The sequence below is a fragment of the Spea bombifrons genome, chromosome 8, assembly GCF_027358695.1.
Source record: "Spea bombifrons isolate aSpeBom1 chromosome 8, aSpeBom1.2.pri, whole genome shotgun sequence".
Classification (NCBI taxonomy): Eukaryota; Metazoa; Chordata; class Amphibia; order Anura; family Pelobatidae; genus Spea; species Spea bombifrons.
Window position 1 is genome coordinate 41,473,946 of NC_071094.1, and position 21,910 is coordinate 41,495,855.

The following is a 21,910-nucleotide window of genomic DNA, read 5'->3' on the forward strand; positions in this document are numbered from 1 at the left end:
ACTAGATATACACACTATACATACACTGCATATACACTAGATATACACACTACATATACTGCATATACACTATACACACTGTATATACATTACACACACACACACAAAAAATATATACATACACTGCATATACATACACTGCATATACACTATACACACTGCATATACGCTATACACACACTGCATATACGCTATACACACACAGAGTACACACCGCGATCCTCTTCTAGCCGGCTGTCAGTGTAGAGAAATCACGTGGCATTCCAGCACAGACCGGGGGATTTCCTGGCTCCGCCTTCCGCCTCCTCGTGGCGTCACGGGAGCCCCTCACCCAATTAGAGCGCGGCACGGGAAGCCGGGGAATTCCAGGCTGTGGCGCTGGAGGAGCGGCAGCGGGCACCTGCGGGTAGTTTGGGCTGGAGACGGCACCCTCTGCACTGCCCTGCCGGGCTGCGGACCGATAATATACTGCAGGGCACAGCAACTATAAGCAGCATGAAAGACGGCAGGCCAGGTAGGGAGATATACAGCGCTTTATACAGTGTCCGGGGTGTCCCTGCATGCAGAGAAGTTCATATTGTATACATGATATACATACACACACATGCATACATACACATAAACATACACACACACACACACTGACACACACATGCATACATACACATAAACATACACACACTGACACACACATGCATACATACAAATAAACATATAGACACACTGACACACACACATATATACATAAACATATATACACACATGCATACATACACACACACACTGACACACACACATGCATACATAAACATAGACAAACGCACGCATAAACACACTGACACACATATATACACATAAACATATATATATATATATATAGATAGATATACATACACACAAACACATATACACACATATATACACAAGCACTGACACAAAACATATAAACACACACACATATATATACACGAGGGACGTTCAAAAAGTTTTCACACTTTTTTTTACTCTAATTTCAAAACAAATGACATCAAAAACGAACAAATGACATCACTTTTCACCTTCCTTTTTTCCGTCGTACCAACCTTTTCCTCAGAAGACGGTCAACATCAGCTTTACAAACGTGTGAGTGCTGGCGCTTCTGCTCCTCCGTCAGCCGCTCCGGCTCCCGCCTGGCGCTCACTTTACTGAACTGCAGGCTGTCATGAATCCGTCACTCACACTCACACTCAGCTTCCTGGAGCTTCTTCCGCTCTTATTCTTCCATCTTCGCCAATCACTTCCAGGCTTCTCTCTTCATTAATGGCGGCTGCAGCTGGACGTCCGCAGCGCTCTCTGTTATACTTCCGCTGGTGGCCAGGAAGGCGGGAAGAGCAGTGATTGGTCGGTTATTAGTGAGTCACGTGAAAGAGTTTTCACCCCGGGGTGCAGATGGCTGCGAAACGTATAAATAGCGCCAGCGCTCTGTCATTCGCTTTTTGCGGGCAGACGGAGCGCCGGGAGCACAGACTCATCTCCAAGTGTGCGCTCACTATGGGGAAAAGTTCTCTCTCACATAGCCATCTATGAGTGGATTGAAAAGTTGGGAAATGGCTGTCCAGCTGCAGCAGCGAGAAATGAAGAGAGAAGCCTGGAAGTGATTGACGGAAACAGAGGAATACGAGCGGAAGAGGCTGCAGGAAGCTGAGTGTGAGTGTGAGTGTTGGGTCTATCCATTTGGTATAATAATTTGAACAATGGTAACACCTGGGAACTTTCTAAATAAACTCACCCTGAGACTCACCCTTGTACCCCTTGCATGATGATTGTATGGAGTGACTCTTGGAAACCTGGGCTTCAAACCTGCATTCAAGCAGGGATATCAACCATAACATACTGGGAGTAAAAGCCCCAATGGGAGTCTTATCTGCAAGCCTCTCAGAGAGCCTCTCCTGCCCGTAGTGCGCGTGTATAATGTGGGAAACGTTCTTGGAAGACGTCTCGCTGGTTTAACTATGCAGCATGCAGGGCCACATTATCCTGTGCTGCAAGGGGAAGCTCGCTGGGGTCGGCCCTTCCTACTAAATCACTTTTAACTATTAGCGTTCTTTTTAATACCAAAATGATGCCATTTGCAAGAATGAAAAGCAGCCCTGGAAGTATTTGGACACCAGCCCCGTATTTTTTATGAGGTGGTCAAGCGCCCACATGCCACACGAGGGGCGTAACTAGAAATCACAGAGCTTGGTGTTAATATTGCCCTGGAGCACCCTAGCTTCACACGCAGCATGTCGCACAGTGCCATCTTTGCCCCCAAACAGCTCGTCTGTGCCACCTTTGCCCCCAAACAGCTTGTCTGTACCAGATTGGCCCCTAAAAAGCTTGTCTGTGACCCCAAGCAGCCTCCCTATGCCACCTCTGCCCCTAAACAGCCTGTCTGTGCCATTTCTTCCCCCAAACACCCATACATTTATTCATTCATTCACTCACTCAAAATGTACACTTGTGTGTTGCCCCCCTTGCAAATGGCACGGCGAACATCGCAGGAATCCCGACGATTTCAAAGACAGTTCTTTCCTGTCATTGGAAGCTTCAAGCAGCCAACCAATAGTGAGAATTGGTGGACAACGGAGGAGGGAGAGGGCTGCAGCTGTGAAGCTGTAGCTTCTCCCTAAGGTAAGTATTTAGGTTTGTTTACAGATTGCATATTAAATTACTCATAAAATACATTAATGTGCGTCTGTGCGAGGCTGCCGGGGGCATTAAACTGTCCCTTTAACACACGCAGTGCGATCCGAGAGGCTTTCGTTGTTGTATTAGTTCTGCATTTGGGGCTCATTACTTTGCGTTGCTGTCAAGTTACTTCCTGTCGCTGGCAAAAGATTGTTACGTGGTGTCGCTGCTTTGCACTAATATGACGTTCGTTAATTACACGCAGCAAACACCGTGACATACATGTGGCTTTGTGTTTTTGTCCAGGTCCTCATGCTCTGCAAGACCAGCAGCCGACATTAGGTGAGTGAGCAAAGTGTGCGTTCATTCAACTAACAACGCTAACAAACTTTCTAATGGCAACACTGTAACAGCCAATCACGGCTCTCTTTTATCTGCGTTCGGGGGTTCAGATCTGCCCCCCTATATAAATTTGCCCTGTTCCCTGCCCCAGCTGTTTTCAGTGCAGATGTTATTATTTTATTGTTTTATATAGCGCCATCATATTCCGCAGCGCAGTACAATGGGTAAACAAGACATAACAAGTAGTGTATAACAGACTTACAGAAACAACAGGCGAGGAGGGCCCTGTTCAAAAGAGCTCACAATCTAGAGGTGAGACATATGCGGACCCTGAAGCTTGCTATCTATTGCAACCCAGTTAGATTAAAGTAAAGGTATCTTTAACAAACTTGCTTATAACCTGAATTCAAGTAGGGAGCGGAAATAGTCTGATTTTCTAAAACAAAAAGCACCAAGTATCCCGAGTGCTCATAATACTGTTACAAATAAATGAAATAAAAATGCATATTTTCAGCAAATTGCTAAATCTTTGAGCTCACTTATTCTTAAAGGGACACTCCATCCATTCACGTTAATGTATATAATAGCTGGGGGGGGTGCTTTACATCAGGAGATGTTTTCATACAAATAATACAAAGTACTTAAGTATGCATTCTTGGCACGGAACATTAAACTGTCCCTTTAAAAAAAAACGTTTCTGGTTTACAAAATGCTGATTGGTATAGCCTTTTCAAAGAATGAAAATCAAGTGGATCCCTTTCCTCATTGGCGGGTGCGATGCAAGCCATCCAGCCAATAGGAAGCTGATGGCCACAGATTATTGTAAGAAGGGGTTTGAAGTTGGGCTCGCCAGATGGGGCACAGCGATGGAGCAGGTGTATGACATCATAGACGCAGGGATGACGGATGCTAGGCACCGGGGCTAGTAGAACGTAGATGGGCCGGCGAAGGTCCTTGTGTAGCGACTCCCTGTCGCGGCTGCTTTCTCTCCGCTCTCGCAGCAGGGAAATAGCCTGGGGTTTCGCTTTTTAAACAGTCTGCTTTCATTCTTTAATGTTGGCCGACGTCTCCGAGACGCACCCCACGTGCTTTCAGTCACCGAGGGATTATCTGGGATCGGAACACATTAATGTATGCAACGAGACAAAAGGCTGTGAGAATAAAACGGTTAAAGATTTACTGAGATATCCTTAATTGCTTAATAATCTCGTAGGGTGAGCACATAAACCATAACAGATGAGTGCCCACTCATGCGACGCGACAATTAAAGGGACATTGCATCCTCAGCAAAGAATACAAAGGAAAGGACTGTAATAGGCATTACCACCCCTTAAAAAATATATATCTTTAGTGGAAGCTGCAGCGGAGAAGCCTCCTCCGCGTTCCAACGTCCACCGTTTGGCTGATTAAACAGGGGCAGAAAAACACTCCCGTTAAGATTGATGGGATCTCATGGCAAATAGCAGGGGGAGGGGGGGAAACGGCATATGGAGGATGCAGAATCTAAACACATCAGCAATCGCTTGTATCCCATGCGCCATATCGGAGTAATAACGAGTTATGGTGTGTAATGCACAGATGGGAGAAGTGCACAATACTATAGAAATTAGGAAATAATTTATCCACTCGGGGGCGTTTGAAAATGGTCATGTGACCATGTGGCCGCTCCCCCCCCCGATCTGTACGTTTGCTTGTATAGCTGCCCCGCACAATGTATAGAATGTGGTTTTTAAGTCCCGCACCGCTTAGCAGGCAGAGACCTCGCTCCCGGCCGCTCCTGTCTGGGGGATGTGGCAGAAAAGTCTGATCTCACTCGCAAAGTAAGGAAAGTTGTGAGTCAGCGGCCAAGTTCCTCCGGCTTCTATCACACCCCTTACACAGTTCCCAATAATGTCAAACATTCGACGTGAGTCATCTCCGAGCGGGATGCAAGGGCTATTGTTTTACGCTCTACAGGGTATATAAACCATGTAAAAAGTAGCCTACCTACATATCTCTAACTAGAATGCTTAAAGGGGAATTCCTGCCAGATCTATTACAGGTTAAAGTATGTTTTCAAAACTTTTTTTTTTTTTTAAATAAAAACAATTCCTTTTCCTTATGGTAAACAATAGAATGGCTCGATCCTAATCACCCAGCAGCACACTCTGACTAATAAAAGTCTATGGGGGAACAGACTTCATCAGCATTGCCATAAAGCATCAGCCAACCGGCATTACTGTATACAGCCCTGGGGGTTATATTACCGTATACAGCGCTGGGGGGGGTTATTACTTTATACAGCACTGGGGGGGTTATATTACTGTATACAGCGCTGGGGGTTATTACTTTATACAGCGCTGGGGGTTATTATAATATACTGTAAACAGCACATTTTTTGGGGGGGGGGATAACCAAAATATGTGAAAATGTTTGAAATTGGTAGGGTCTAAGCAGTAGAACTGGAGCTACGATTAAGCACGCTACTTCTTTGCACCCCTCTAAGGACACTCTGGGCACTCCTAAGAGAGTCCGCTCCTATATTGGTGAAGACGCGGGGTCGTTGCCCGATGCTAACCCAGGCTTCCTTTCGCTGTTCTTCAGCGGTTTATCGTTTCTGCTTGCCGATGTTGTGTCTGATTGATGATCTTCCTTGTCTTCTTCTCCACTTTGAAGCACCTTGGCCTGTTCGCGGTACTTTCCTCTGTCGGAGCTGCATTAATCAGTTCTCACGCTATTTAAACACGGGGCTTTCTGCTTGTTTCTATTTCTGTTTGTATACGTAATCTGCGGACGCCTTATAGTGTCCGTGTAGCATGCAGGCACCTTCCTCTGGCATACGTGTGAGCGTGGGCTTTTGGGCGCCGGAGTGTTCCCCGCTCTCACCCTCTCTCTCTCTCTCTCTCTCTACTCTGTTAGATGAAGTCATGGAATATATCGGCTCTCACCTTCAGTCTGATGACTTGGTGACTACCTCCTCGACCTCTGCAGCTCTACTTCCCCGCGTGACAGATATTCTCGATACGGTCACCGTGGCATCTTGGGTCCCCCCTCAGGAAGCCATACCCCATCCATGGACCCAACTGCCCGAAGCGCCACCCCCCGCGCTCCGGATCACAGAGCAGCCGAAGCAGAGAGGCATGCGGTTCCGGTACCAGTGTGAGGGAAGATCAGCTGGAAGCATTTTAGGGGAGCGCAGTACGGATCACAACAAAACCCTGCCTGCAATTGAGGTGAGAATAGGTTTATTGCTGGTAACATCGCGATTTCGTGCTAACTCCATTTCTAGGAACGTATGTTAGTGTGCGGGTTACAAATGTTATCTCTAAGACCTTTTACGACTTATTAATATTCCAGACAGAACACAGGCGATTCTGTAACTCTCCGTTGTTATTGTAAACTTGTTTCTGTCAAGCCAGAAAAATCTGCAGCATTCACTGCCAAGTTCATAAAGTGTGAACCAAGCTGACCCCAACCGACCCATTCTCAAACCTTATACTTAATCTTTCTTCTTGATAACTTTATGTTGGTACTGTATATTCTTGGATTCCTCTAATTCTTCCACCGGGAAGGTAATTCTCACATCTCCTACATTTCATTTGCCCCCAGCTTTCCGCCCCGACCTTTATTTTAGGATTCTACTTCTCATCAAAAGTCTTACGTGAGTTGCTGAGTTTAGCTGAACGTGACGGGAACCTGCAGATGCTGCGTTGAAAGTGAATGATTGATGAATGAATGAATCAATGAATGAATGAATGCTTGACTTACCTGAATACTCCTAGGTTACGCTTGTCAAAGACTGCCCTGGTACATGTATAATTCATAGGTATTCAGTGCAGAATTGCCGCTCCGGCCACCGTAAGTTCTGGTGGTATGGGCGTTGCGAATTTATTGCCAAGGAAATCCGATGCGGCATATTCACCTTCTGGCATTTTAAAGGCTGGACACTAAAACCCCCTCCGTGTTCAGCCACTTGGCATCATAAGCCATTGGCTCGGTATGAAGGGGGAACGCTTCGGGGATACCTGTTGGCCGGCTGACCGTGATAGCCGTAGAAGTCCGCAGCAGCTAAGCATGAATTTTAAGTAAAAATTGACATTAATGCACCGAATTTTTACATTTTGTTTTCCGGGACTGTATGAAACGGATGCGATAAAGAATTATTGGAGACGCGTGACAGTCAAAGTTTACAGTGAGCTTCATTCCTACAATTCCGCCGCCCTCTCCCCTTTGCGTGACAGCGGGAATTAGCGCTCTGGAGCTGTGACAGCTTGTAGTTTGGACTCGGAAAGCACCTTCGAGTCCCAGCTCCTTCATTCCGATCGCCTTGTAATCACTCGGTCTCTCCCCCTTCTCCCCTTTCTCTTTGCCGCACAGTTGGATAACTGCGATCACCTCCAAGAAGTTTGTGTCCGCGTGTGTCTCGTGTGGAAGGATCACCCTTATCGTGTCCACCCGCACGGCCTTGTGGGTAAAGATTGTCACGGTGGCATCTGCGAGGTCATCTTGCGCCCCCGAGAGGGGATGACGCAGCACAGGTGAGCTACGGTCACGCTTAGGCAAACCAGAATCGCCCAATCACCCAGCGGATGCCTGTGTGTGGCCACCAAATGTCCCTTGGTCACCTCCTGCTCTTCAGTTAAGGATTTCTGTTGTCAAAATAAATAAATAATTATTATACTTGGTTTTAATGGCCAGTGAGCTTCCCTGACACGCAAGGCAGAGCTGGCCCTGGACATTGTATAGATAAATAAGTGAGTATTTTAAGGAATCTCCCATGTTACCTATGCATTACAGGGGCCAACTCGGCTTTCTTGCAGGAGATCTTCACAGGGGTTGGATATTAGGGAGATGAAACCTTCAATTCTTCTCCAAACTCCCACCCCGGTGAAATTTAGCTATATGGGAACATATTGCATGCAAATCCGTCCACGAGAAAACCAACAGCCCCCGACATGCATTTCAGCCGTCATGGGCCTTATCAGTAAGGTGCAGTTGGCATCCTTCTTGGCACAAATGAGCAAGGAGGTCCAGTTCTGGTGAACCTCAAGTGATCCCTGAAGGAAGAAATCAACCGGGAACCAACCAACTTAGCGTTACCTACGGCGCGGCCCCAGTCAGGAGTGTCTCAAACTTTAACCCGCTTGTGTTGATGGACATTTTTCTTCTGCAATGCACATGGGTCAGATTCTGCCCTGAGGGCAGTGCAGAGCGGAAACGGGAAGCAAATTTTCTTGTTACGAAGTATGTATTTGTGCGTTATACAGTTCATTGCTGGGGGGTATATCTCCATGCTGCCACCTAGTGCTGAATAGGTCTAACTGCAGAGAACCGTAACGATGATTTGTTTTTAAAGTATTTCACCATGTGTGCTTCTCAGTGGTTTTGTTATTTTATTCTTGCAGTTTCAGTAACCTGGGAATTCAGTGCGTGCGGAAAAAGGAAATCGAGACGTCCGTGAAGGACAGATTAAGGCTCGGAATAGACCCTTACAATGGTGAGGACCGCCCCGGTCTGTTCAGACTAGAAACGAGTAGCAACTTTGTGGTTTTCCAGCTGTTGGCAAACTACATCTCCCATGATCCTTTGCCTCTCAACCAAAACAGCAGCTGGAGAGGAACATACTTCCTCTGCCCGGGATAGACTGCGGCCCTCGGCCTCCGGTATAAAGATACGCATAGCTCTCTATAAATGCTTTCTTCCTCTCGTAGCTGGTATGTGGCGGCACCATGAAGAAGTAGACCTGAATGTGGTCAGGCTTTGCTTCCAGGCCTCCTACCCTGGGCCAGGAGGAGAGATGATCCGGATGTCACCAGTGCTGTCTGAGCCCGTTTATGATAAGAGTGAGTTATCCATTATCCACTCTCCATAGATTGTAAGCTCACAAGATCAGGGTCTTCCTCCTCTTCTGTTCCAGTATGTCTTTTTTTGGGTTCATGTTATGAATTTTATATGTATATATATATAATATTATATATTATTTTTATTCCCTGATTGAGTTAGTGCTGTGGAATCTGCCGTTCCGCTCTGCTGTTTCTGGTTGCGCTGCCTCTGCTCTTCTTTGCCGGTCTGTCTTCGCTCTGCTGTCTTCGCTTGGCTATTCCTCCTGTCTTCTTAGCTCTGCATTTATATTCCTTCCATATTCTATTTAGTTTCTTGTCCCTCGTTTGTTCCTGTGCTTTGTATCCGTGGCTGTTCATTCTGCTGTCCGTACTCATAGCCGCGTATGTCTGTACTAACCTCTCGCCTCTGCTCAGCAGGGCCGGACTGGCGATGACAGGACGGCCCTGGAACTTTATGGCCAGCGGCCACCTAATGGCGTAAATGCGGCTGATGGCTGGATACGCGCGGCCACCCGCTGCGTTGTTATGGATCACACACCATGAGTATGCGGCTCGGTGTCGGCACTTGCCCGGCGTGCCGGACGGCCAGTCCGGCCCTGCTGCTCAGTATCATTTCCTGCCAATAGCCGTCCCATTCTTCGCCACTTTCTTCCTTTACATACCCTTTTTGGAAACCCCCCAGCCCTTTATAACCAGTATTAGTCCCCCTGTTTACCATTTGGCAGACATTTTTGTTGTTGTTGAGGAACCTACAGTATGCCTGATGTCTTCTCCTTTTCACCGTAGAATCCACAAACACGTCGGAGCTGAAGATTTGCAGGATGAACAAGGAGTCCGGGCGTTGTGACGGAGGTGAAGAAATCTACATCTTGTGTGACAAGGTGCAGAAAGGTGAGGGCTTGGATTAACACGGCAGGTCAAGTGGGAATAACAGGACAGGGGAGGCGATAAAAGCCGCTAAATAACCTCATGTAACCGTTTACGATTAATTATAAATTAAAAACCTGACTTCCTGACCTCGTGATTATTCCTCCCATTTCAGTTATTTCTCTCCTATTGTCAAGTTGCTGACCGTTGCTGATTGGTTTAGGCAGCCTTTGTAATGGTGGGCGAGAGGAATGGAGAGACCTTAAGGACTGGAAACTGCTTAAATTCTATGTATGTTCAGTACTGTGCAAAAGTTTGGGGTCACTTACAAATGTCCTTGCTTTTAAACGAAAAGCAGATTCTGCCTATTAAAATAACATGAAATGGATCAGAAATCCAACGCAGACGGGGTTAATGTTGTAGATGACTATTGTAGCCGGAAACGGCTGATTTTGAATGGAATCTCTTCGTAGGCGTACAGAGGCCCTTTATCACTCCCATCACTCCTGTGTTCCAATGGCCCTTTATCACTCCTGTGCTCCAATGGCCCTTTATCACTACCATCACTCCTGTGTTCCAATGGCCCTTTATCACTCCCATCACTCCTGTGTTCTAATAACACGTTATGATCGCTAATCCAAGCCTTAAGGAAACATCTCATATCAAGCTAGCAACTCAGTGACCTCTGTGTAAAATATCATAAGAGACAGGACCATAAAATGTGATGTAAGCGGGAAGATTATCCTGCGTGATTATCAGCCAGTCAGAAGTAAGTAAACTTCACACCACCGCTGTATCCTACGCTCCCCACGCACCGAAACAATTCTCCATGTTTATTTTTGTCCCTCTAATAAATACCCGAGGAGTAGAAATGGTGTGGAGAGTAAAGCAACTTTAATGGTTACCCTGGGTTAAAAAATGCTTTTTTATGCCATTTTTTGCAGACATTTCTATATGTTTTTGACAGTTTTATAGTTGTGGAGTGTGTTTTCCGGGTGCTGAATGTGCAGTTCTTATCTATCCGGCCTTAACAGCTTTACTGTGCTGTGTAACAGCCGGGCGAGATGAACTCATTAACCGATAGCGCGGAGGGGGCCGCCTTCTAGTGCTCTCCGGAGAGATTCCACAGAGAATTTCCTGCGTGAGAAGTCATGTTTATGGGGTCAGCGTATACCCTGACACGGAGTAATCCAATTAGCAAATTCATTACAGGGGCAGTGAACACGTATTACTGCTTAACTAGGAACAGCCAACGCTGGCAAAGGTTTTCTAGTAAGAAGAGCCCTGCAGGATGAATAATGAAACCAACTGGGTTTATTCACTAAAGGGAGAGTTTGCAGGAGAGTTGCAATGTATGGCTTCGCTATACATTATGAAGGTCCAAACCCTGTGAGCTTCTGCTGCATACTGTATAATGTATAGTTACATGAGTGGGATTTCTTCGTGGTGGGTCTCATGCTCATTGAAAACCTCTCTTTAGAGCTGAACATGTTATAAATGATATTTTAGATAAGAAAAATAGTTTACAGGCAGGAACACAACTTTTCTTTCCTGATGCATTAGGCAGGAGCTCGCATCACCACAGCTTCAAACAGAACTAAATGAACGAATTAAAGCTACTTTTGTGTTTAATTGAGTGTAATTAACCTCACGGAAGCTGAGATAGGCGGCAGTCTGTGGCAAAGCCAGCATTATTACCCTTTAAAGGAATGACTGAATGCAATGGGGAGGAATAATCGTGTAGATCCTGACAGCACGAGGTTGAGATGATGATGTTCATATAAGCAGCGCTTGTAATACAAACCTTTTTATGACTCTGGCAGAGGACATTCAGGTGGTGTTTACGGATGGTGTGTGGGAAGCCCGTGCTGACTTCGCGCAGGCTGACGTACACAGACAAATTGCCATCGTGCTGAAGACTCCTCCGTACGGGGATCTGGAGATCACGCAGCCGGCGCAGGTGTTGGTGTTCCTGCAGAGGATTACGGACCGGATCCGGAGCGAGGGGATGCCGTACACATACCTGCCGCGTATGAGAGGTACGCGTCCGGCAATAAGGGGCATCACAAGTTGTTCAGTTGAAATAACTTGAATCTTGATCTGATGGACAGGATGATTCCTACCTCATTCATTTATTCCTCCCCGTTAGTGAAAGCTTATATCTTTTCTTGGGTTTCGAAGGAGCATTTTTGCTGATGGTTTTCTCATCTCCCCCCCCTGCTTTTAGATCTCTATGGTTTGCAAGACAAGAAGCGCCGGTTCTGCCTTGAGGATGACATGAACGGCCCGGGTAAGTGGAGACAAGGAGCTGGCTGGGAGTCATGGGAGTCGGATCCCTGCTGCTCATTGTAACTTCATTTGTATCGCACAAAAACCCGACTGACCTCCTTTTTAATCGTCACAGATCCGCATGGGATTGAGGCGAAGAGGAACAGAGTGGCTCCCAGTTATATGGATCACTACAGCCCCGTGCAGGGCAAGTATTGGGGACTAATGCAACGCGGGTGTCCATGGGGGGGGAATTTTATCAGAATAAAACTTATTTTGTCCTTGCATTTGATTTAATTAGATCCAGCATCTACATCTAAAATAATATAATTTATAATGCTAAATTCCTACAGCCCATGGAATCGCCATAATTCCAACAACCCTTAGCCGGAAGCTCACCTGTCTTTCCTCGCTGTTGGGTACAGTTGGTGACAGGTTCCCATGGCAAAGGGTCGATGACTTCATACGCCGACGTTGAGTTTGTAGTTGGAATGTCTTTGTATGTTCCTTAGTGTTGTGGATTTCTTTCCTTGCTCCAGTTATGTTTGGTCTGACCTGTTACTGATCAAGGGCCGCCATCTTGGTGGAGCACATTCTGCCGTTCTCATAGAGACAATACAAATGTATGATCAACTAGCAGGTTTGGCAGCCATATGGCTCCCTCTGTGGAGTTGGTGGCCACCAAGTTTGCTTATATGGTTGTGTGATACATTGTAGAAGGCTTATTAAGGCCCCCTGGTGTCTGGAACGTTGCTAATTTAACTGACATGGTTACCGTTTATAAACCCCGGCAGAAGTTGATCATCAGCGTTCTATAAGATTATTATTGAGACTGATCTTGGACGTTCCATGATAAAGAACATATTACAATTCTAAACAGTTTGCTAAAGTAAATAAACTATAACTTGTGTTTGTCTTGAAATCCCGACCAGAATTCCAAGTACCTGATAACCATGAATCGTGGCTCAACCTTCCTCCCGAGGTGGGAGATGACCTCACGGGACCCATTCAGGCTACTTTAGATGCGGACACTATAAATCTTGATCATTTGCCTGACTACTTCTTCCAGGACGGCGCCTTCTCTGGCCCTGCGCCTATGGATGCTTTTAACTCTACTCTAGATAATGGAGCAACAGCAAATCTTGTGGGTTTTAGCCTTGCCCTCACGGAAGAGGAGCAAGAAGGGTTCCCAAGCTGTTCTTATACGAGTTGAGAAGATGGGGGGGAAATTCCTGACCATCTAGGAACCCTTTCGCGAGAGACCTAAACAGTAATGGGAAAAAGATGTCCTCACATATTTCCCCGTCATAAGGAATGTACCGCGCCTCATTTGGGACTTAGGAGTGAGGCACGTCTGGTGGTACATGTGGAAGGTGGTCTTCTCTCTGCGGCCGCCTATGGATCGGCAAGCATTAAAGATGAAAATCCCGTCATGAGATGTCAGAGGCAGCGGTGGGGAAGAGGGACTGAACATCTCAAGAAGCGTTCACAACAACAAAAATCTTCATACCACTATAAATGCTCCATCATGGACCAAACCATTCTCCTGAGATGGGAAGAAGATGTATTCTTTGACGTTTTGATGGTGGCGGTGATGGGAAGGGGGTCAGAGGGAGAATGCACTTTACTTTTTTTTATATAAATATCACTTAATTGGCTACAAACATTATAGCATTTCTATTGGGCTTCAGAATTGTTGCAAACCGATACTCTGTAAATGAAATGTTTTCTGCGGGAAGCATTTGGTTGTATAGTTTTTAGATGTTTTATTGATGTTTTATCGATCATGCGCTGCTAATATTGTCATTGTTTTTATACATTGTAAAAGAAAAGTACCCATTGGACCATCCCATGTCAGTGACTATTTGTTTCTTTTTGAAGACTACGGTGGTCAGTAACATCAATAACGTTCTCTATAGTCCAGCGGAGGTGAAGAAGATGGGGAGTAGACTCCTGGTTTACCCATTATTATTACTGGTTAATGACCTAAAGGGGACTCTTTTTCTTTCCGGTGTCACTTGCAGGCATTTTCCAAGATTAGACCCTTGGTTTCTGGCTCCCAGGAGATGCAGCAGAGGTGTTTGGCACACGCCGGACCACAGGCCATGCAACATCGACCAGGGCTACCAAACTCTGGTTGTATGGTCACATCGTCCACACCGTGACGTCCAAAGATTGGCCTGGCTTGGTTTAAGAAGTCCTTGTACGCTTCGGGTCCGGTACAAGAGATGTGAAGCGTGGCCACCGCATGTCCAGGAGCTAGAGCCCAAACGTGGAGCTCATGGTGACCTTTAGGGCCACACAGGGTATCCAGGTCATGCTTAAGAGTTAGTACGTCAGCACAGGGGGGCACGGCCTGTAGCAGGAGGTAGGCGTTTTGAACAATGGTCGAGTAAACCGAAGCTACCATGACGGTAATAGAGGCCAGGCAGAGCGCGGGATCCATGTAATGCAAGGATGGATGGCTGAAGAGATGGAGGAAGAGCCCACTGGCAAGCAGGAGAACTGAGGGAGTGAAAGAGGCAAGCACCAGCAAGATTGGGGGCCATCTTGACTGTCGAGGCTGCACTCCTGCTACACGTAGACCTAGTTCAGCAGGAGAGTATAGAGGGATAGGCGTTTAAATGGGAAAATAGTGATTGCAAAATTATGTATCTAAAGGTACACAAAAAGACTGTATTTTGGCCAAAACATGCAATCCCACCCCACATAAAACACATCAAAAAATAGTTTTGCTTGGCTAATATCAAATGTCTGGGCTTCCAAGTGAATTTGCGTGATATGGGGAGCTTCATCTCACTCATTTTATTAACCCTTTACATGAAGCCCTAACCAAAAGACATTCTGTGAGTGCGAGGTTTTCTTTTACCTTTCCAAGTTCCGGTGATGCCCATGTATACGACTTTGAACACCAGACCCAACGCTCCGGCCACCAGGATGAGGACGGGCCGGTGCAGCGAGTGAGGACGGACGATGCGCCCCAGAGAGCCCAAGGTGAGAGAAAGCCCCAGGGAGGAGAGGAATAGCGGGGCGAGCAGGGAGAACAGAGTGGGGAGGCGGACGCGGGCATATTGGGGCAGCGAGGATGAGCGAGAAAGAATAAAGTGAGGGCAGAGGCCGATGACGAGGTAGAGAGTATGGGCAGAGTCGGACAGGGTGAGGAGGGAGTCAGAGAGACGACTCAAGACGAGCTGAGTGAGAAGGACAGAAAGGGAGAGAGCGAGGAGTAGGGTTTGCGACACCATCCTGCGGAGGAAACAAACGGAGTGTATTGATATATATATATATATATATATATATATATATACTGTATACTGTATATATTTATATATATATTAAATATATAAAAGCATACTGTATGTATATATATATATATATATATATATACTGTATACTGTATACTGTACATATTTATATATATTAAATATATAAAAGCATACTGTATGTATATATATATATAATGTATACTGTAAATATATATATATGTATATTGAATATACATATGTGCTAAAAAAAGTATCACATGGTCATGTGATCATGGAACCTGAACCAGCTGCATCTTCAGGAATGAATTCTCTAAAGTGGGATTGTGTGACTGACTTCACTCGGCCCTGGCAAGTTTCTCCTGTGAGATGGCCCTGTGTGAAGAATAGTTCAGTTGGTGGGGGAATTTGGAAGATAGCTCACTGATTAAAATATACATCATGCAGGGCCAAGTGCAAATCTCTCTGGTTTAAAACCTGTGCAGCTGCTTTGGTGGATTATTGTGGGGTAGCACATGGGTTAGTTTGTATGTTCCATGGTAAATAGAACTGGTTACCATGTCTCAGTCTCTCAGATTAGTTAGTATGTTGCAGGGTGTAATTATATACAAGTATATTATAAATAGAACGTGGTAGATAAATGGAACAGTCTCCCAGCAGAAGTGGTAGACGGTAAAACAACGAGATAATTTCAACATGTATGGGATAGACGTAAAGCTGATCCTGAATCTAAGATTAAGACTGATTAAGGTTTGAGTTTTTACATCCAGAGAAACAGACTTTTGGGTCACAATCTAGAAGGGAGATCTAGTTGGATTTTCTTTAAAGTATTTTTAATCTAATTTTTTGCACAGAAATAGACAATATATATATATATGTATGTATGTATGTATGTGTGTGTATATATATGTATATGTATGTATGCATGTTTATATGTATGTATGTATATGTAAATGTATATATGTATAAATGTATGTATGTATGTATAAATGTATATATTTATATGTATGTACGTATATATGTATGTGTGTATATGTATGATTTTATGTATGTATTCCCAGCATGTTGTGTGTTTGTGGGAAGTTAATGTGTTGTGTTTGTCCTGGTTGCTACATACCCCAGTCTCCTGGCTGAATGTGATGTGAGTTGCAGTCCCGCAGTTGCTGCAGACTGCCCACCCCCAGTGCTCTGGGCACATAGTTCAGATGCATCCATGTAGAATAAAGCCTGTGAGAAGCTCAGCCCTATGTGTGCCTCAACTTCCCAGCGACTCCCGGGGCTCCCCGGAGGGGCCGGGTGCCCAGAGTGACCAGTCCCGGGCTCTGATCCTTTAACAGACCCACCTGAGCCCATGCCGGTGAGCGTTAAACTCTGCTGAGTGTTTGGTGGAAGGAGCACCTTGGAGAGCAGGCGCTGCGCCCCGGCTCCTCTCACACAAACAGCTGGACCCTCCTCTCTCTTTTCCCATCCTTCTCACGTCCTCTGGTTGCACGGAAACCTCGCTGTTCTCCTTTCCCTGATTCCTCTCTCTCTTTTTCCTCTTTTCTCTCTTCCCTCCGTTACAATCAATTACTTTTCCACTCTATCGCTTTCTCCTTTCCCCTCTCACCTTCCTGGTCTTCTTTCAGTTTATGAAACTCTCTCTTCTCTGTGACTTTTTTACCCCTCCCTCTATCATGTGCTAGTCATTCCCCCCTCTCTTACTTCCCGGGGCCAATGTCAGCTCCTCTCCATCAACCTCTTTCCCTCCTTTCGTTCTGTTCTCACCACCATCTCCTACCTTCTCTTCTCCCGAATCATCCAAATCTCTCTCCACTCTCAGTTCTCTGTAGCTTTTAGCTTGGATCACTCTCCTCCCTATCTCCCTATCCCCCCTCCCCAACCTTCTTCAGCTCAGCTGACACTGGAGTGCAACAAAGCCCCATTTATATCCCTCTACTTACCCCTAGATAAGCAAAGACATGTTCTGTTACCCCTGTACTTTCTAACCTTCCCAATCCCATCATCTATGTGTCACAATCAGACCCTTCTTTCTGCCTTGAAGGCTTGATATGACCCCTTTAAACTTTGAGTGACAGGCGACAGTAATTCCATAGTATATCAGGCAATCAGATGGTTAAAATTATTTATTTTAAAACCCTTTCATACAAAAATACAATTTGGCAGCAGAACCCTTCAAGTCCTGTCTAATCCTCCCATTTTTCCTGCAGTAAAGACCCCGACCAATTTGTCTCGTATGAGCCAGGTGTCTATCCAATGCATGTTTAAACGCCCTCACTGTATACGCCTCTACCACTTCTGCTGGGAGTCTATTCCACTTATTACCACCCTCACAGTAAAGCTAAACTTCGTTACATTCCATCTAAGCCTCTGACCCTCTAGTTTTAGACGATGGCCTCTCGTTCTACCATTTTTTTTTACCGAAGCTTTATTGCGTTGCCTGCTTACCTTTAATTCCTCAGAAATAATTACTCCCGAGTCCCTCTCTTTAGACAATTAAGAATGTCCAAGGTGTAAGAAGATTAAAAAAAGAATCTGATTTCCAGCATAACTTCGCAGTAGGTGGGCAAGTGACTTCTGTACTCAGGCCGGTAATTCCACGAAAGACAGACTTCTCTGATGAGGAGTCTTTGTTTCTTCGGTCTTTAAGTTATGTGTTAAAAGAACCCGAAAAAGGGACCGTAGAGGTGAAAATAGTCCTTGTAATGATATGATTCCTGAAAAGCCTCGGCGCCGGGATCTCACCAAGGGGCAGCATGTCAGGTTTTACCCGCAGAGGTTTGGATCGTGGAGATATTATCCACAATTTGTCAAGATTAGTCGGATTCTGGACTTTATACTTACAGTCTAGTAAATGATTTCTGGCCAAGGTCTATATAGAATTGTTAAGATGCAGCTTAAAGACATGATTAGTAAACTAAGAACTGGTAAACGCAGAACTGTAGAGTGAGTTTAACAAGTAACAGGGGAGAAAGAAATGGGGGGGGGGATTAGAGATGATACTACATACTACCCAACATGTATAAATAAATACCATGGAGAAAGACAAGAGAAGGGTGATACGATGATGAGGTTTCAGAATGTACAGGAGGTAAGTAAATGAACGAGTGAGTGAGTAAAAGTAAATATTTGGGGGAAGAGATGGCACAGGCAGACTGGTAAGGGGCACAGGTAGGCTGTTTGGGGGCAAAATGGCACAGACAAGCAGAGCAAAAGAAACACTGTGGGACATGTAGCTTGTGAAGCTGGGGTGGAAAACAGGGAGGACAATTTTCACACTGGGGCCCTGTGGCTTCTGGTAACGTCCCTCGTGTGGCATATGGGCACGTGAGCTTGACCACGCAATAAAATATATGGGGGCTGGTGTCCAAATATTTCCAGGGCTGCTTTTCATTCCCAGTCCGGTCCTGAAAGACTCAGACCTTCGCGTTATCTTCTATTCAGGAGTCAAATGCCTGTCCCATGCAGGTTTAAATTCTCTTAGTATATTAGCATGTACCACTTCAGCTGGGAGGCTATTCCATTAATCGCGCCACCCTCTACAGACACATACCGGCCATCTGGCACAGCGGGCAACTGCCTGGTAGGCCACTGTTCAACCTTGCTCCATACCCACCATCTGCTGCTCCGGTGGAAGATCAGAGGCTGCAGTGTGTGGCTGCCAGCTGGATATGGCAGGTAAGACACGTGGTCCGGCAATTAGAAGGCACCAAATGTTTAGTGTACACTTGGGATTACGTACAAAAAGTTATTTGGGAGCAAAGTTTGACACTGTGGACACCGAAGCCGTCAATGGGATGATTCTGTAGCAACTTTCCAATTGTTACAATATGATAGAATTTCCAAACGTTGCGCTAGAAACACTTTCATTCGTTTTCCGTCTCCTTTGAGTCCCCGTCTGCTGCAGATATGAAGATAAAGGTCGTCAGCTCGGTAAAAAGACCCTCTGTCTAGGGAAAGGCCCTACGTCTGCGCGGAGTGCGGAAAGAGCTTCGGCCAAAACTCAAGCCTCATCAAACACAGAAAAGTTAGCTTGAAGCGTTCCACGCGACGGAGCATCGACCGATCCACCGAAGAGATCCTTCTTGTTGTAAAAAGTGCCCAAAGTAGCTCAGATTACGTTCCTCAAACTTTTTCTTGTCGAAAATAATTCTTAGTAAATCTCTGTCTTTTGGACAAGACCCGATACCGATGCCCTTTATGCTCAGGCACTTTACCATCATAGAAAGGATAAAGGACTGGTCGGTTGCATGATGCGCTCCTTGATGGTTCATCAAACTTATGCTTTCAACTCTAAATGCTCAAATCATCCGTAATTATAATCCTCAGGTTTTTACTGTATTCTAAACACTAATTATTTAAGTTTGAATTTGTCGCTGTCGATTGATAGCAGAATTATTAAAAGTTTAGGTTTTCATTACCTGATAACCACTGCTTTCAATGACTACATGCATTCCAAATTAGAATAATCCAAAGAAGCCTACTTTATTTTAATTTAAAATCACTAAAATATGTACTATTTAAATTGACGACTAAGGGCCCAGAGCATCCCTGCAATTGTTCAGACTATATAAATAAATAAAAAGATAAATTGGTAATCAGCGAACATAAATCAACCAATATAATAAAATCTATTTGTGAATCTCTCCTGCCCGGGAACATTTTGGAATTCTTAAAGTGTTCAAATGTCCTGTTGGAGTATACCTAATCAACTGAAGAAGCATTTCTCCCCCAAAGAGGACATTTATTAGCGACTACAATAATAATAATATATAAAAAAAAAAAAAAAATTAGGTTAAAAGAGCCCTGCACCGGACAAACTACATGAGCCATTTTAATGGGGACATCGGCTCGTTCGCACATAAAACACATACTGCAGGGCTGCTAAAAATCAGTTATATTATTAGCACCGGGTAAAGAAGCCATCCGGTCAGCCCCAAACCCTACAACCCAAAAAAAAAGTTTATAAATGTTTATAAATTAAAACATGCTTCCTCTTCCAAATGCCTATCCCACATACACAAAGTCTTTATTAAGTCACGTAACATTGCTTCTTTCGGTTGACATTGGCAATATCACTACTGCGCAGGTAAATATTAACCAAACGGTATTGTTACGGAAGCAGAGATACATTTGCTGCCAACCATTGCACCCGTAACCGGCTTGCTACGAGGCTTGCTCGTTCCTCGCGGATAAATCCGGCCCCTGGGGACACAGACACGGGTGAGATGTATAGGAAATTCTTTTATTTGACAATAGGAAGAAAAACCCTTTTTTAAAACACAGCACAGTTTGTAGGGTGCATATAAGGTGTTAGAATGCAGGTGAGAAGTGTGTAAAGGTATAGAGATAGGGTCATATTGCACATAGGGATGGTCATCATACCCCCCTACCCCCCAAAAAAATAATTAAAAAAAATATATATTTTAGGATATCATTCACTCTGCGGCTAAGGTTTAGGGTAAGAAGGCGGCCATTCTGTAAAACCTGATGCGGTTGTGCAGGCTGAAAAAAATCTCTTAGTGTTTATACAGAGGCATGAAAAGGGGTCGATAAAATCTTACACGGCGTAAGCATCCACGCGGTTCCCAACGGGTATTCCTTATGTTCTGTGTGGACTCCGGACAATTTTTGCCTTGGTAACAAACATACAATGGCTACGGGTTACGTCTGCCGTTCCAACAGATTAAAATAGGACTTGTTTGTTAAATGTAAAGTGCAAGCCCCAAGTCCATGAGACTGAAGCGGCCCCCGGAGTGCCATATTGGCTCTATTCACAAGACCGTCCCTAATTTGAGAAACACGCTTTGCAAATTTTGAAACTCATCCCTTCTACGGCTTACCACATTAACGGCACCCTATCGTATGATGTCACGCCATTTTGCTGTAAGTGAATATAGCGTCACACTGGGGGGGGGAAATGGTAACACGGAGAATGCCTATGATGTCATCAGCACCCAGACTGCAAGATGTTTCAAAATGGGGATTCCGTGGAAAATGTTATAAACGGCCTTCACTTATACACATAGCTTTTAAAATCAAACGCTTCTTGCAAATAGGAGCAGGCAGCCACATCGTAGCACGTACCAAAAACACTAACTGCGTCTAAGGTACTCATTTCAAGCAGAATTAGGGGAACTAGAGTTTTGTTTTAATGACGGGACACCTGCGTCTGTCTACGTGCATACACGTCTCAATAAAATGAGTCGATTGCACTCACATCCAAGATGGCCGCCTTCTTCCTTATTCCTGGCCTTTCTAGGGTATGAGCTCACATATCAATTAGTGACGAAAAACCTTGCAACGCATACCCGAGAGACGCAGGGTCTGTGGGAAGAGGGTCGAGAATGAATCCTTAAGTGAAGACATCAGCAAATCATAGTAAGAGCTTTATAAAGACTTCTTCTCAATCCCAAAACATATCAAGTGCATCGTGAACAATGTAGTGAATTTCATCCAGACAGGGTCAGGAATATCTTGCACCAATTAGAACGGGTGTTTGGGGTGGATTTGGATAAAGGGGGTAATAAAGACGTGACTTGGTTTCTACGCCTTCTGTCGGTCGTTCCCAAGGAGCAGAAACCTCCATGCCGTGAAATGCATCGCCATAAAACTGGAAAGGGCTGGAGAAGCAGGTCTGGAACAAGCAGAAGGATACAACGCAGCCAATAGATCTGGGGGAAAAAGAACCCACCCCGC

The 21,910-nt window shown here is 45.1% G+C and overlaps 2 protein-coding genes across 4 annotated transcripts; one reads left to right on the forward strand and one right to left on the reverse strand.

Moving 5' to 3' along the window:
- Positions 1 to 389: 389 nt before the first annotated feature.
- On the forward strand, positions 390 to 13,161 carry RELB (RELB proto-oncogene, NF-kB subunit). The gene is made up of 11 exons (XM_053474073.1): positions 390 to 514; positions 2,956 to 2,991; positions 5,890 to 6,203; positions 7,348 to 7,508; positions 8,376 to 8,467; positions 8,682 to 8,813; positions 9,600 to 9,704; positions 11,504 to 11,719; positions 11,908 to 11,970; positions 12,085 to 12,180; positions 12,881 to 13,161. Exons 1-11 carry the CDS (start codon positions 496 to 498, stop codon positions 13,159 to 13,161), a joined length of 1,515 nt encoding a protein of 504 aa, XP_053330048.1. The 5' UTR covers positions 390 to 495.
- Positions 13,162 to 13,689: 528 nt separating this feature from the next.
- On the reverse strand, positions 13,690 to 17,685 carry LOC128502831 (uncharacterized). Of its 3 annotated transcripts, none has more exons than XM_053472769.1 (3): positions 17,660 to 17,685; positions 14,818 to 15,194; positions 13,690 to 14,534 (listed from the first exon to the last, which is right to left on the reverse strand). In XM_053472769.1, exons 2-3 carry the CDS (start codon positions 15,191 to 15,193, stop codon positions 13,963 to 13,965), a joined length of 948 nt encoding a protein of 315 aa, XP_053328744.1. In that variant the 5' UTR covers position 15,194; positions 17,660 to 17,685; the 3' UTR covers positions 13,690 to 13,962. The 3 variants fall into 3 exon arrangements, with proteins under 3 accessions (XP_053328744.1, XP_053328743.1, XP_053328742.1); XM_053472768.1 differs by lacking the exon at positions 17,660 to 17,685 and adding an exon at positions 16,992 to 17,117; XM_053472767.1 differs by lacking the exon at positions 17,660 to 17,685 and adding an exon at positions 16,555 to 16,681.
- Between the last annotated feature and the right edge of the window lie 4,225 nt (positions 17,686 to 21,910).